Source organism: Phocoena sinus, chromosome 12 (assembly GCF_008692025.1).
Source record: "Phocoena sinus isolate mPhoSin1 chromosome 12, mPhoSin1.pri, whole genome shotgun sequence".
Taxonomy (NCBI): Eukaryota; Metazoa; Chordata; class Mammalia; order Artiodactyla; family Phocoenidae; genus Phocoena; species Phocoena sinus.
The window spans coordinates 48,449,388-48,465,255 of NC_045774.1; the positions used below are offsets into that span (position 1 = coordinate 48,449,388).

General features: G+C 37.1%; 1 protein-coding gene across 2 annotated transcripts in view; it reads left to right on the plus strand.

The window, feature by feature from the left end:
- REV3L (REV3 like, DNA directed polymerase zeta catalytic subunit) overlaps positions 1-14,298 on the plus strand; it is a 185,883-nt gene extending 171,585 nt beyond the window's left edge. For both annotated transcript variants that reach the window (XM_032650683.1, XM_032650682.1), the window contains 5 exons: positions 3,261-3,398; positions 5,402-5,592; positions 6,271-6,517; positions 8,753-8,962; positions 13,189-14,298. In XM_032650683.1, coding sequence (XP_032506574.1) covers positions 3,261-3,398; positions 5,402-5,592; positions 6,271-6,517; positions 8,753-8,962; positions 13,189-13,329 — 927 coding nt within the window. In that variant the 3' untranslated portion in view covers positions 13,330-14,298. The remainder of the gene's footprint in view (positions 1-3,260; positions 3,399-5,401; positions 5,593-6,270; positions 6,518-8,752; positions 8,963-13,188) is intronic.
- Positions 14,299-15,868: the final 1,570 nt, after the last annotated feature.

Consider the following 15,868-nt stretch of genomic DNA (forward strand, 5'->3'; position numbering starts at 1 on the left):
GCTAGGAGAGGTGTGGAATGCAAAGAAGCATGAGACACAGTCCTGCCCTCTAAGAGCCAATAATCTAAAAGGAAAGATTAGAAATGTATGTAAATGATCTTTCATTGTAAACTTAGGAAGCAGTCTCCCTAAGCACTGTAAGAGTGCAAAGAAAAGGTATTGTGTCCTCCTAGGTTGGATGGGGAGACTCCATGTAGGAGGTATACATTGCATTCTGTCTCAGAAAATGGTTAGAATTTCAATAGGCAACCACGGTGCTGCAGTCATTCTGCACAGAAGAAAGTGGTATATAGAAGGATATGGAGTAGGAAACGCACAACATGATAATACAGAGTAGCAGGAGAGAAGTCTGGAAAAATAAAGTTAAGACCAGATTATAGAGTGTCTTGAATGCCAAGCTAAAGTGTTTAAACTTTATTCAGGAAAGTTTATCAAACAAAAGCATGACAGACTTTTTTGGGGAGGACTGGCCTCACAGTGGTGTGGAGATGGATTGGAAAGAGGAGAATCTCAAGACAGGATGCCTTTTGCAACCTGTATATCCTGAAGTAGTGAGATAAACTAGCGAAAATAAACAATTCAAGATAAAATGGAAAGAAGGATGGGCAGGAGTTAAAAGTGGTTGATTTAGGAGAGCAGGTGTGGAAAAGATAAAAAAGGGAGAAGAGAATCAAACATGACTCCCAAATGTTTATCATGCACCTACTCTGAAGCAAGAATTGTGCTAGAAGAGATTCAGAGAGGACTTGGATACTGTATCTGCCCTGAGGAGTGAGCATTCTAATTGCAGGGAGAGAGGGAAGAAAAATTAGAAAACAGAGCGATGATGAGCGCTATTCTAGAAGTATGTGTGTGATGCTGTAGACACTCAACCTATCTGGCAAAGTGAAGAGCATGTAACACCAGACGTGAAAATTTACCTGAGATAGATCACAGGCCTAAACATAAAAGCAAAAACTGCAAAACTTCTCAAAGAAAACAGACATTTGTTAAGAATCGTGATGCATATGTTCATGAATATCAGTCTGTAGTTTTTTGGGTTTTTTTCTTGTATTGTCTTTGTCTGGTTTGGGGACAGGAAAAAAAAATCTGACCTCATAAAATGAGTTGGAAGTGTTTCCTGTTCTACTTTCTGAAAGAAAAAGTGTGTAAAATTTTTTCTTAAATGATTGATAAAATTCATTAGTGAAGCAATCTAGTCCTGAAATTTTATGGCGGGGAAAGGATTTTCAATTACAAATTAAATATCTTTAATATATATTATCCAGGTTTTCTTCTCATGTCAGTTTTAAAACTTGTGATTGTCAAGGAGTTTGTCCATTTCTCCTAAGTTGTCAAATTTATTGGCATGAACTATTTATACTTCCTTATTGTGATTTTGATATCTGTAAAATCTTTAGTAACATCCCTTTCACTTTTGATAATTTGTTTTTCCATTTTTTTCCCCCTTGATCATTCTAGCTAGTGGTTTATCCATTTACAGAACTTTCTGAAGAACTGTATCATTAATTTCCACTCTTTATTATCTCCTTCCTTACACTTAACTTAGGGTTTAGTTTGCTTCTCTTTTCCTGTCTTAATTTAGAAACTTGAATCATTGATTTTAAACAAAAAATTTTAATATAAGCGTTTAACAATAACAAATTTCTCTCAAAACACTACTTTAGTTTCAAATTTTGATATCTTGTGCTTTTATTATTATTCATTTACTTCAGTGATAATGACCTGTAGGTTATTTAGAAGTGTGTTAAGTTCCAAATTTTTAAGGATATTCCAGACATCTTTTTGTTATTAATTTTAATTCCATTGTGGTCAAAGAACATAGTCTATATAATTTTAATGCTTTTAAGCTTGTTACAGTTCGTTGTTTGGTCTAGCATATGGTCTCTTAGTGAATGTTCCCATATGACCTTGAAAATCCCTGTGTATTCTGGTTATTGGGTGGAATGTTCTATAATGTCACTTAGGTTAACTGATAGTGTTGTTGAAGCCAACAACAATCTTACTGATTCTCTGTCAATTTCTAGAAGAGAGGTGCTAAAGTCTCCAAGTATAATCATAGATTTGCCTGTTTCCTCCTTTTATTCTGCCAGTTTCTATTTCATGCATTTTGAAGTTTTCTTATTAGGTGCATATACATTTATGGTTATGTATCTTCTTGACAAATTGATACTTTTATCTTTGATAATATTCCTTATCTGGAAATCTACTTTTTCTGATATTAATATAGCCACAACAGCTTTGTTTTGATTAGTATTTAACAAGTGTATCTTTTTTCTAACCTTTCTATGTCCTTATATTTAAAGTGGATTTCTAGTAGAAAGCATATTGTTGTATCTTTTTGATGGGATCTAATCTGATCATTTCTGCCTTTTACAAGTTACATTTTTTACACCAATTTTTACACTTTCTACACCATTTTTACACTTTTTACACCACTTACGTTTAGTGTGATTACTGATACAGCTTTGGGGCAGAGGAAAGGACCAATGTGGTAACATAAAAAGGGGTGGGGACACACACCCATTCATCCAGGAATTCCAATTCAAGGTATTTATCCTGCAGATTTATCCATGCATTGTTGTTCACTGGAACACTATTTGTAACTCCAAAAGATTGGAAACATCCTAAATAACCCATAGTAGGTAACTGGTTACAAAAATTATTATACCCTCATAAAGTGGACTGCTATGTAGCTACAAAACAAAATGAGCTTTCTTATACAGGATGGAATGCTCTCCAAGATAAGTTATTAAATGAAATAAGCAAAGTACAGAGTGATGTGGAAGGTAAGCTACCCTTATGTATATAAGTACATGTACTTAGATAGAGTATTTCTGGAAGAATATACAGGAAATCAAATAACAGGATGCCTCTGTGGAGGGGAAGGTAGACTTTTCATTGTATATTCTCTTATAACTTTTAAATTTGTACCATATAGTAGGTGTTACTTAAAGTCATTTTTAAAATTGTTTAAAAAGATATGATTGAAGACTTTGAGAGAGCAGTATCAGCTGAGGAAGGAGCAAAATTGATAGTGCAAGTAAAGGAGTGGGTGTGTGGTGAGGAAGTAGAACAGCTCACTTTGTGTGTTTTTACCTGCAAGTGTTGTCTCATTTTGTATTCGTTGGGCCCTAAGCCACATTTAGAATTTTTTATAATTGACATCTGGTTAAAGAGAGAAAAAGGCATATAAAAATAAGATATTCATGGTTGGAAAAAAATGGTTATTGATAGATATTTTATTAATTTCATCACAGGTATATTTGCCCTGTGTCTTACAAACAAAAAAGAGGTATGTGGGTTACATGTATGAAACATTGGATCAAAAGGACCCAGTATTTGATGCAAAAGGAATAGAAACAGTCAGAAGAGATTCCTGCCCTGCTGTTTCTAAGGTAAGTTTTATCTATCTTGTTGTCATCTTTAAGAAATAAGTGGCTAGGACTTCCTTGCTGGCACAATGGTTAAGAATCCACCTGCCGGGCTTCCCTGGTGGTGCAGTGGTTGAGAGTCCGCCTGCCAATGCAGGGGACACGGGTTCGTGCCCCGGTCCGGGAAGATCCCACATGCCACGGAGCAGCTGGGCCCGTGAGCCATGGCTGCTGAGGCTGCGCGTCCGGAGCCTGTGCTCCGCAACAGGGGAGGCCACAACAGTGGGAGGCCCACGTACCACCAAAAAAAAAGAATCCACCTGCCAATGCAGGGGACACGATTCGATCCCTGGTCTGGGAAGATCCCATATGCCGCGGAGCAACTAAGCCCCTGCACCACAACTACTGAGCCTGCGTTCTAGAGCCTGAGAGCCACAACTACTGAGCCCACATGCCACAACTACTGAAGCCCATGCTCCCTAGAGCCCATGCGCCACAACTACTGAGCCTGCATGCCCTAGGACCCCGCATGCCGCAACTCCCAAGCCTGCGTGCTGCAACTGCTTTAGCCCATGCACCTAGAGCCCATGCTCCGCAACAAGAGAAGCCACTGCAATGAGAAGCTCGCACACAACGAAGAGTAGCCCCCGTTCGCCGCAACTAGAGAAAAGCCCACGCGCAGCAACGAAGACCCAATGCAGCCAAAAAAAATAATAATAATTTTAAAAAAGAAATAAGTGGCTAAAGAATCCGGTACAAATCCTTAAGCACATATCTAGGTGGAGGAACTATATAGCCTATATGACTATGTATAACTGTAAGAGGAACTGTATGATTTTTTGAGAACTTCATTTCTAATGAAAACAACTTATTTAAGTCCTTAGTTTCTGACTTCTCCCACACCTTACCTTTTATCACAATTGCTAAAAAACAACACTTGAACTTGATAAAAATTTCCTGCCTAATCACCTAGAGATGATATATGGCAACACCCAAAAGTATAGAGCAGGATAAAGAAGGGAAACTGAACAGAGAAATTTCATAAGTAATGTAATCCATCCTAGATTAACTGAAATTCTGTTTACTTGGGTTACCAAACACAAGTTAGGGAGATTTCTGAACAATGGTAATATAAATTACCTAAATTTCTCAACCATAGTATCTCATATTTATTTTTTCTTTATTCAGGCCCAGATTCCTTCTATAACAAACCAAAAATAAATGGTATAAACGGAATAGCACGCTATACACTGAGTTTTACGAGAGCATTAAAAGCATAATAGATTGATAGCAACCTATTATGTCACATATAATATTATGTAAATTTGAGATATTTTTAAATACTAGTTTCTGGAAACGATATCCAGTGCATTCTTCCTCTGAGGGAAGAATGGTGCCTTGGCTAAGTTAGCAACTTCTTCTATAAATATGTATGGATTCCAGTACTCAGAATAAGATACAGAGCTTTCACCTGGAACTAATTTAAATTCATTCCACTGCATAAATCTACCGCATGTCAGTCATTTTCTAGTAGAAATACTCCAGCACAGAAAATTCTAGTTAGTATGTATTTACTGACACTATAAAAAGGCAAAAAGACTGACTTTATTTCACTGCTTGGTTATGTTTAAACTTCTCTCTGTCCACCTGAATCCAGCCCTTTCTATAATAGAGTTAATACATGAAATGATGTCTGGCTTTTTGTGCCTGGAGTGTTCTTGGCTATTTAAGACAACTTAAATGTTTCATGTTGCTCATCACACACAGCAAATGTTTCATCTACATGTCATCCCGATATGATTTTCCTCAAACTACATAATACTCTATTTTTAGAAATCACAAGTTAAATAAAGTCTCCAAAATATTTTCCAGTTTCAATAATTTTTATTATCTAGTCATTGTAAATAGCAGATTGTTCAGACAGATCAGCAAGTTTCAGTAATTAACGTAATTGAAAGTATAACAGCAATGATGAAATATATTGGGGGATATTTTATCCTTATGAGCATATCCATTTTTTTTTAAAGATACTTGAGCGTTCTCTGAAGCTGCTATTTGAAACAAGAGATATAAGTTTAATTAAACAGTATGTTCAACGACAATGTATGAAGCTTCTGGAAGGAAAGGCCAGCATACAAGATTTTATCTTTGCAAAGGAATACAGAGGAAGTGCCTCTTACAAACCTGGCGCGTGTGTGCCAGCCCTGGAACTTACAAGGTAATGATGTGCACAACAGCACAACCCCCAATACCTACTAAGTGTAGTCCTGGGATTTGGAATGGTTTGGAGTAGATTAAAAGACACCCAGTCTGCAGGCACAGATACACAATTGTCTGTTCCCCTGCCCACGTGAAGCCTTACTAAAGTGAGTGGGTGACCCCCATACGTTGCAAGTTCTAAAGAAGAAGAAAGAGCTCCTCTTCTGGCCTTCCCTGCAGAAACTAAATTTAGTTAAATTGTAATCTGATACAGAGCTGGAATTGTTTGTTTTTCCCATATCAGAATCACTAGGTGGTCCTTAATTTTCATTTACTAAAGCACTGAGATGGTATCATTCTAGAATCAGATCATCTAATCAGCTAAATTTTATCTTCCATTATTAGATTTACAATAGTTAATTCTTAGGGGATAGAAAACAATTTAAGGTAGTTGATATCTGCCAATTCATATTGTTCTCCATGTAACAGTAATTTACAAAGTAAGTTTTATTAAACTCTCACAGCATATCCACTTGGCGCCAACTAAGTGAAGTGTATACAGTTGTCAAAAAAGTTACTTGAAGGTTCCCCTTGTTGATTTCTCATGGTTTCATTATTGTTTAATTCTCATTTAATTTTCTGGAAAGATGCCTTCCATGACAGTCTTTGAGTGACTATTTTATTTGGATTTAAATAGGAAAATGCTTACTTATGATCGGCGCTCTGAGCCTCGAGTTGGGGAACGAGTGCCATATGTCATCATTTATGGGACCCCTGGAGTACCACTTATCCAGCTGGTAAGGCGCCCAGTGGAAGTCCTGCAGGACCCGACTCTGAGACTGAATGCCACTTACTATATCACCAAGCAAATCCTTCCACCCCTGGCAAGAATCTTCTCACTTATTGGTATTGATGTCTTCACCTGGTATCATGAATTACCAAGGGTAAGCCTACTAAATAGTACCTGTGCTATGACTCTAAAGAGAGAATTCACTTACAATTTTCAGTAGAACTAAAGATTTTATTTACATGCTATCAGAGCAAAGCAAATGCTTTATTATCCTATACCAACAAAGGTGCTACATTTTTCTGGTTTAGTTTTCTACAAACACCTTCCCAGCTTCTGTCAGATTGGCCAAATTATAGAAGATTAAATCCAAAACTACATCAATGGTAAACACTTAACTATAACTCAAAGCAGCTAATAAAAATTAAACAAAGGAGGGGCTTCCCTGGTGGCACAGTGGTTGAGAGTCCACCTGCCGATGCAGGGGACGCGGGTTTGTGCCCCAGTCCGGGAAGATCCCACATGCTGCGGAGCGGCTGGGCCCGTGAGCTATGGCTGCTCAGCCTGCGTGCCCGGAGCCTGTGCTTCGCAACAGGAGAGGCCACAACAGTGGGAGGCCCGCATACCGCAAAAAAAAAAAAAAAAAAAAAAAAAAAATTGAACAAAGGAGAGCAGAAAATCCCTTCAAAATGGGTGTTTAAGAAATGTATAGGATGTAGTAGCTAGACATAGTCCTGCAGGAACCAGACTAAGGAAATAATGTTAAAATAGCACTTTACTAAAGTAAAACATGTAATGTGGAATCTTACCAAAGGGAGTTTTGCTTGAACTTTTTTTTTCTTCGTTTACCCATTAGAAGCCTGAAGGAACGATTTGTGGTTCTGTAATAATCTGGGATACATTACTCTAGGAGAGTAGCAGTTGTTATCTGATGTTTAGAATTAGATCTGCTGTCATTTGCTCAGACTATGAAAGGCTGAGGGTATGCAGGAAAACTGATAAAAGTTGATAATTAAATTATTTTTACTTTCTCAGTGAGCACTTAAGGCCTCAAGGAAAAGAATAAGCTGGGAAACTGAGGTTGAAGCTGTGCTTCAGAGAATCTGTACTGGCCAACATCTGTAATGCTGTGTCCTGGCTCTATGCCACAAAGCTATTACTATTTTTCATTTCATCACCAGCAAGAATGTTAAAACAATGGCATTTATAAAAGGCTGACCTAATAACTTTTATGCAGAGTAACTTATAAGACAGCAAGGGAGTACACCAAGGGTATGATTGTAAGATGATGTTATTTCAGTGTGAAAAAGAGTATCAGAAGACATCTCTGAAACCAGTATTACTTCAAATGAGGAATGATTAGGTAACATGTATCTAATTTCATTTGAAATGTTCCAGGTTTACTTTTGATTGAATTTTGCACCTTACTGCCTAACAAGTTATTTTTAACCTTCCATTCACCTTGCTGCCATGGCCCAAATTGCACAGCCTTAAACAGTATCTACTCTTAACCTGGATTTCTTCCTCTGTCCTCTGTGATCTCCACTGCCCTATATGATCTCATACATCTACATATCTCAACCAGAAAACTGAGTGACAGGGATTTCCCTGGTGGCGCAGTGGTTGAGAATCCGCCTGCCAATGCACGGGCCATGGGTTTGATCCCTGGTCCGGGAAGATCCCACACGCTGCGGAGCAACCAAGCCCATGCACCACAACTACTGAAGCCTAAGCACCTAGAGCCCGTGCTCCACAACAAGAGAAGCCACTGCAGTAAGAAGCCCCATGCACTGCAACGAAGAGTAGCCCCCGCTCACCACAACTAGAGAAAGCCCGTGCGCAGCAACAAAGACCCAACGCAGCCAAAAATAAATAAATTAAAAAAAAAAAAAAAAACTGAGTGACAGGAGACTATTTTTCTTTTTTATTGAAGTATAATTGACATACAATCTGGTATTAGTTTCAAGTGTACGACATAGTGGTTTGACATTTATATACATTATGAGATGATCACCATGATAAAGTCTAGTTATCTGTTACCATTTAAATTTATTATAATATTATTGACTATATTTCCTATTCTGTATATTATATCCCAATGACTTACTTATTTTATAACTGGAAGTTTGTGCCTCTTGAGACTTTTTTTTTCCCAAAAAACGAAAACAAAATATTATCTGATGATATTAAAGTGTAAAGGAACGACTTTGTTCTTTTCTATAGCCCCATTGTCTAGACCAGTGCCTGACATATAGTAGCTATTCAGTATTTGTTGAACAAATGAAATAATGCCTTAGTAAACCTGTAATTAGCATGAGAATAGCCACTCTGTTATGAAGCTGGCTCAGACTTATTTCTGAATTGATGTTTTTCTGAACTGTTGTTTTTATAGATCCAGAAAACCACCAGCTCCTCTCGAAGTGAACCTGAAGGGCGGAAAGGCACTATCTCACAATATTTTACTACCTTACATTGCCCTGTGTGTGATGACCTGACTCAGCACGGCATCTGTAGTAACTGTCGCAGCCAACCTCAGCATGTTGCAGTCATCCTCAACCAAGAAATTCGAGAGTTGGAACGTCAGCAGGAGCAACTTGTAAAGGTACAACCTTGTTCAAAAGACCCAGAATCCCAAGCAATCTGATTCTTCAGGGAAATGTAGTCAACTCTTGAGGGAGGTGTAGTGTAAGGTGTGAAACTCTGGTGTGAAAGTGGAATAAGGATTCTAAGTTAATAAACTTCCTAAAAATATCATAATTGAACTAAACTATTAAAAATGGCTAAATTTGTTTTATAATTTAGTTTTTGTTTTTATAGAATAGTGTATTATGTTTATTAGAACCATAGAACTACAATGTCCAGCCACCCAATTTCTTTTATAATAGTATTTCTAAAAAAGAAAGAAAAGTACTAATTGCTTTGTCTACCATATCTACTTACATTCTCATAAAAATCTGGTTTTCCTAGAGAATTGCTAGTAAACTTGGAAGGTTTTGCAATTCTGAGAGTCAAGATAGAAAATTAACAGTTAACATGATTTAATCTTCCTATCTGCCAGAGGCTGGCTGTTCTAGGCCCTCTTACAGATGAGTAAACTGACACAGAGGGATTAAGTAATTTGCCCCATGTTCCACTGGTAATAAGCAGCCGAGATGGGATACAGACATATAATGCAGAGATAATTTTTCAAATGTGGAATTCCAGCAGAAATAAACAATAGAAATCTCTTGAAATATGTTAGAAAATTAAATCTAAAGGAAAAAATATTATAGCACATTTTTTTAAAGTATATTTCTTAAAGGACTGATTATATCTTCTTATAGCATCATGTTTCAAGTTACAATTTTAGCTTTCAGGCGAGAGAATAACAATTTTGAGGTGGAGTTTGTTTGTTTTGTCTTTAGAAGACCAATATATAAGGTTATTGGAGTGTTTTAAAACCAACCACATAATTGAAAGGCAGTGTGATATAGTGGAAAATGAATCAAGCTGATAGTAAGAACATCAGGATTCCAGTCTGGACTTCATAGTACTGGCCATGTCCTCTGGCCCCAGTTTTCTCAGAATGTGGGTTGATGCTCTTTCCTAGGTCCTATCTAGCTCTATCATTGTGAATTCTCCTAAACGGCCACTCCTGGCAGCTCGTCTGTTCATATGCCTAATGTAATCCAACCACCTATGTAAAGGCCAGGTTCTACACCATGCCCCTCAAGGTGAAAAGGCTTTTGAACCAAGTCAGAGTATCCACAACCTCCTAGGAGGACAACCTAGCTGCCACACAGTTGAAAAGGGAGAGAAACCATCTCTTGAGAGACTAGGCTCTTAGAATAGAAGGATGATTAAGGACTGGTAAAGTAGACACTGTTTCCTCTGCACCATTCTAGCTGCTATTCTGCACTGGCAGAAAACTCTTAAGTTGTATAGTGTATAGCCAGTCATCCAGAATGCATTAAACAGATTTCATTAAGGACAGTAAGATCTCAAGGTATGATTATTTTGATGCAACCACAGAAGCCTAGCTTACTGAAATGATAAAGTGGCTTTTCCCTCTCCTAAATAGTTAAGTACGCTCACTTTCTCCTTCCCTTATGTTACCATCCTAGTCCAACCACCATTATCTCTCCCCAGACTCCTGCAACAGCCTCCTACCCTGATCCCCCGCCATCCTGTCCATTCTCAACACTAGCTCGAGCTTCCCCACCGAAGAGAAAGTGAGCCCAGTGAGGGCAGAGGCCCTGCCTTTCCCTTGCTGAGTTGGCTGTGCCTAGCACGGAGTCCAGCCCATGGTGGGTTGTACACATGTATTAAATGAAGAAACAGCTTCTTGCTGAATGCACAGTTAAAGCAAGCAGTAAGTCACTGGAGTGATTGCCAACCAATTTGCAGCCACTCTGTCCCAGTTTTTGTACCACTTTGTACTAGTGGTTCTGGTTAGTACAACCACTAGTCACTGGGTGACCCCAGCTTCTGTTTTTTTTAGGTTACTACCCCAATGGCAGCAACCAGCCCTCATAGAAAATTCCCTAGTTGGCGTCTAGTACAAGGTGCAAACATGGGCAGGACATCCAGAGCTCCACTGACGTCAGAGGCTGTGAGTGGCCTCTTCCCTGGACCTTACTGTCTTCTGTCCCCAGCAACATGCACTATGCTAGTGGTTGCCATCAATTTAACCACAACCTTCCTTCAATATTAGGTCTTATTTCTGTATAAAAATGCAGTTTTAAAAGTAATGCTGTTTAAAATAAGGATGGTTCATCATCTTTAAAGAGATATTTAACTTTAGGATTGTTTTTTTTCTAAGAGGATTAAGTGTGTGTCTCCTGTGCACTAAATAATCTGTAGGAATTTTCACAAAGCAGAAATGACAGGAGATAAAAGAGAAACTGTCAGAAACATTAGTAATAGAGTTGATACACCTCTCAGCCCAAGGACCCAGTCAAGTGATCAGAAATCAGTACAATTATTAAAGATCTACACAGCATTATAAGATAGGCCTTATCCAACATTAGAGGCTACACCTTCTTTCAAGTGCTATGGAATGTTAAAAAATTGAACATATTTTAGTCTATAAAGAAAACCTTAATAAACTTCATAAAGTTGAAATATTACAAGCATTTTATCAATACAATTCTATAAAGCTAGTAAGTTAATTATAAACTCAGAAAACAAAATGATCCTTCTACTTGGAAATTTTAACACTCCCTGTTAAACAAACAACACATATAAATTCTAGACAACCATAGCAGATCTCAAAGAAAAATTCATCAACACTTTTAATAATAAACATTAAAAAATGAACTTAAGCATCTGACTGAAAATTTTTTAAAAACAAAGTAAGCCAAAGGATAGCAAAAAGAATCAATAAATATTAAAGCAGTTTTTGTTTTACGTTTGCTAAAATGTAAGTTTCCAGGTTGTGGTGTGTTATAAGTTTTTAAACGTAAGCTGCTCGGGGTTTAAATCACCAGTAAAGGATCTTGAAACTAAACACTGAGTTAAATTTAGTGAGGCAAGTAATTCATCCTGGTTTATTTATCAGGCAAGCACAGCAAGTGCATAAATATTTATCAGTTTGTCCTGGCACCTGAACGTAGCTGCAGTACGTAGAGCTGCAGTGCAGACATTCCGTATTTGGGAGTAGGTTTGAGTCTCTTGGCAGAGATCTAATTAGTGAAAGTCTTCAAAGTAGAACAGCAGCCCACTTACTCTTCAAGAGAGCATGCTGAAGCACAGGGCTCTCAGTAGTTTGCTTGTGGCAGTATCATAATACTGGTACAGTAACCAGCGTGCTCAGAAAAATGGGCCTTTCAATTGACTGGAAGATACTGGCGCAAAGAACAAAAATTTTTTGCCCTGTGAGACCTCTAAAACAGAAGCTGTTAGATACAGATCAGAGAATTAAGGAGAGCAGATCTGATTTCTCTCGTAAAAAGATTAGTATGGTAGCTGCTATTTGCTATCCCTTTTTTTAATCACTTGGATACGCTATTCACATAAAAAATCAGCATATATTTTCTTGACCCTTGGGGCCCTCACTAGTAGCCTTTAACGTTTTTCATGTTTTATCAATTTTTTAAACTGTATGTATAAATTCAGACTTACATATTAAAATCTGATCACTGGGTAAGATATTATTAATGCTTCTCTTTAAAAATTGCCTTATGATTTATTATTTTCCTTTAGATCAGATCTCATTATACATTAGAATCACCTGAGAACCCTAAAGTGTACAGATTCTTAGGCTCTTATGCCCAGAGATCCTGATTCATTGGTCTGGGATGGGGCTGAGGCATTAGTCTATTTTTAGGCTCATGTATGTAGCCAGGGTTGAAACTACTGGTCTGCACTACTACTTTCAAATTCACATGCTTTGATTTTTTTTTTTCCATACTGGCATTTTCTCTTCTGAAATAAGAAAGTGGGTAACATTTTTATGATTGGCATACAAAATGTTTAATATGAGTAACTTGAAAAAATAGTGTACATAAGCGCATTTAAGAGACAGTCTTTGAATGGTAATTGGGTAGCCTATTATGTGTATGTTAATATAATAGGATTCTACCATAAATGAAAGTTGATCTTTGGGATGAAATGAATCCTTAGGGAATTTTGTGCTCTGTGGTTTGTGAAATAATATCCTTTAGAAATGTGTCAACTTAGGGTTGGCTAGCTTCAAGAGATGAAAATTAATGAAACTTTCTATAATATGTGCCATATGTCTGCCTGTAATCTGTGGTGGGTCATAAAGGAGGGATTATAAAAGTTTGTTGTTTATACATCTAGATAGAAACTTTCCTATCATTTGATGTACTCCTCTTGTACTTTCAGATATGCAAGAACTGTACAGGTTGCCTTGATCGACATATCCCGTGTGTTTCTCTGAACTGCCCAGTACTTTACAAACTCTCCCGAGTAAATAGAGAATTGTCCAAGGCACCATATCTCCGGCAATTACTAAACCAGTTTTAAATTGTCAATATCACAGAATTCCAGGTGCTATTTTTTTCAGTGTTTACCACTAACCTGTTGTGCATGGTGCTTTTTCAACTTTCATCGAGTCAAGTACGTTCATTGTCTGTCTATTATCTGAAGACTATGAAGACTTTTATGCTGAGTTAAAAATTGTACTTGTTGATCTCTGAATAGCTCACTTCTTACAGTGTACAAACCCCTCATCCTTTTGCCTTTTCAACATTGTTTTATAATGCAGGTGTCGAATTTGCTACGGTATGCATAACATCTTGTAAATCCATTTGAGTAGATCATGTTTACTTCCCTGTGGAAGGAGCACTGAAAACCTCTTTAAAAAAACATTCGTGTTTTCCTTGACCTGTCTGTAGCAAGATGTGTTATATCCATTCACTTCATAATTTTGACTGCGAAATATTTTGTAAATACACTTTTTTACTTTTCAAACTAAGTAAAATAATGTGCAATGAATTTTATACAAATGATTTTCAAGTTGTTTGGTATATTTCCTCTAGGTTTTGCTTGACTCAGAGTAGAGTTGTTATTTTGATCAAACTGTGCAAACAATAGTACCATGTGTAGCATTTTGAAACATTATTTTCTAAAACCGCTGTCTTGCTTTAGCTATTAATGGGGCATTGTGAGGAACTGTGCAAAGACTTTTTTGTTACAAACCTGTGGGCCTGTTGCAATACTTTAAAAATAAAAAATTTTATTCCATTTTTGCTTGTTTTGTATAGACATTTCTATTGCTTCTAAATATGCTTAAAATATTTTCTTTCCTTATGTACTGTACAGTTAATCTTATTTGCCATCATCTTGAACACAAAATGTGTATTTAGAATATTTGTATAACTGTATAAAATAAAAAAGGAATTATGTGGTCAGTGCATTGTTTTCTAAACTGGAAATCATTGTTTTAAAAGTTAATAATGGAAACCATATTAAAACTGAATAAACTACGAAATACAGCAGTGTGGTTTTATCTTGCTATAAATAGAATGATCTTCTGTTTTATAAGCCTACATTAGTTACATCCTCCCTACCCTCTCTGAATTTTAATGAGGTAAATTTAACTCGTTATATACTAATTGATGTTGCAATTCCCTAACCAAAACTTTAAGATTTTTTTTTAAACGGGAGCAAGTAGTCTAGGAAACGTTTAGCTCTCATCCATGTTCATATTCATTTAGATAATACTTAATTTTGAAGCCAAGACTTTCCAACGGGAAAGCAAAAATTTTCTTAGTACTTTTTAAAAACTTAATGCCAGGACTTCCCTGGTGGCACAGTAGTTAAGAATCTGCCTGCCAAAGCAGGAGACACAGGTTCGAGTCCTCGTCCGGGAAGATCCCACATGCTACGGAGCAACTAAACCTGCGTGCCACAACTACTGACGCCCATGCACCTAGAGCCTGTGCTCCACAACAAGAGAAGCCACCACAATGAGAAGCCCACACACAGCAACTAGAGAAAGCCTGCACACAGCAACGAAGACCCAACGCAGCCAAAAATAAATATTTATATTTTAAAAAAATTTAATGCCAATATTTTCAATAGAAAAAAATTAACTTTAAGATAGAAAGCTCATCTGGTTATGCACCAGAAGTAGGTCTAGGTACTGCCGAATTCAGTACTTCCAAATATTGGGATTTGTTTTCTGAAAATTATATGGTAAATATGTAATCAAAGAGATATAAATCATGGCTGCACATTATTTCTCCTAAGCCCTGTGGAGACATCATAAATCGGCACTTCTGTGGATCTTTTTTTGTTTGGGAGTCTAGAGCTAGTCCTTAGAATTAGGATTTTCTTACCCTTGCATGGGTGGCCATTGATGAACTTACCTATTACTTTCCCTTTTCTAAGTTCTGTGTTATCAGGACTTGCACTTATTATATCTTTCTCATCAATGTAGCTAGACACAGTATTCTCAACAGAATAATCATTCTTAACCTCTTATAATTGGACATAGCCAAACTAGCAAATGGTTATTCAATACTAGTGCCCAAAACAAGCTCAAAACTAGTTTTAAGCACTTAGCATATCTCTGGTTCCCTTTTGTGCAGGGAAATGCCTCCCTTCTAACTCTGTCCTCAGAGTCTGTAGCCTAACTGCCTTTTAATGAGATGCATCTGCTGTTTCAGTAACTGTCACCAGTGAGGGTGCTGAAACATGGACCTATTTTACCAAAAAATATTTTATAAGAAGCTTCAGTATACTTTCATAATTATTTCCCCTCCCTTTTAGAACAGCTATTAATAAAGTTTTGTGTTTCACCCAGACCAGAAAAAAAAAGTTCATTTTCTGAGTAATGCTAAAGAAATAATCTGATTAAACATTCCCTTAAGGTTAAAACATCATTTTCTCTCATTCTGACCACTTCCCACCAACGTTTTTCCCTAGGTGTGAAGTATTAACAAAAACTACTTACAACTCTAGCTCCCCTCTTCACTCCCACAGAGGTCCCAGTCAAGAGTGGAAAAAAGGCAAATGCTGAGCCATGTGATACTAATTCTACATGAACTTCAATTTTCTA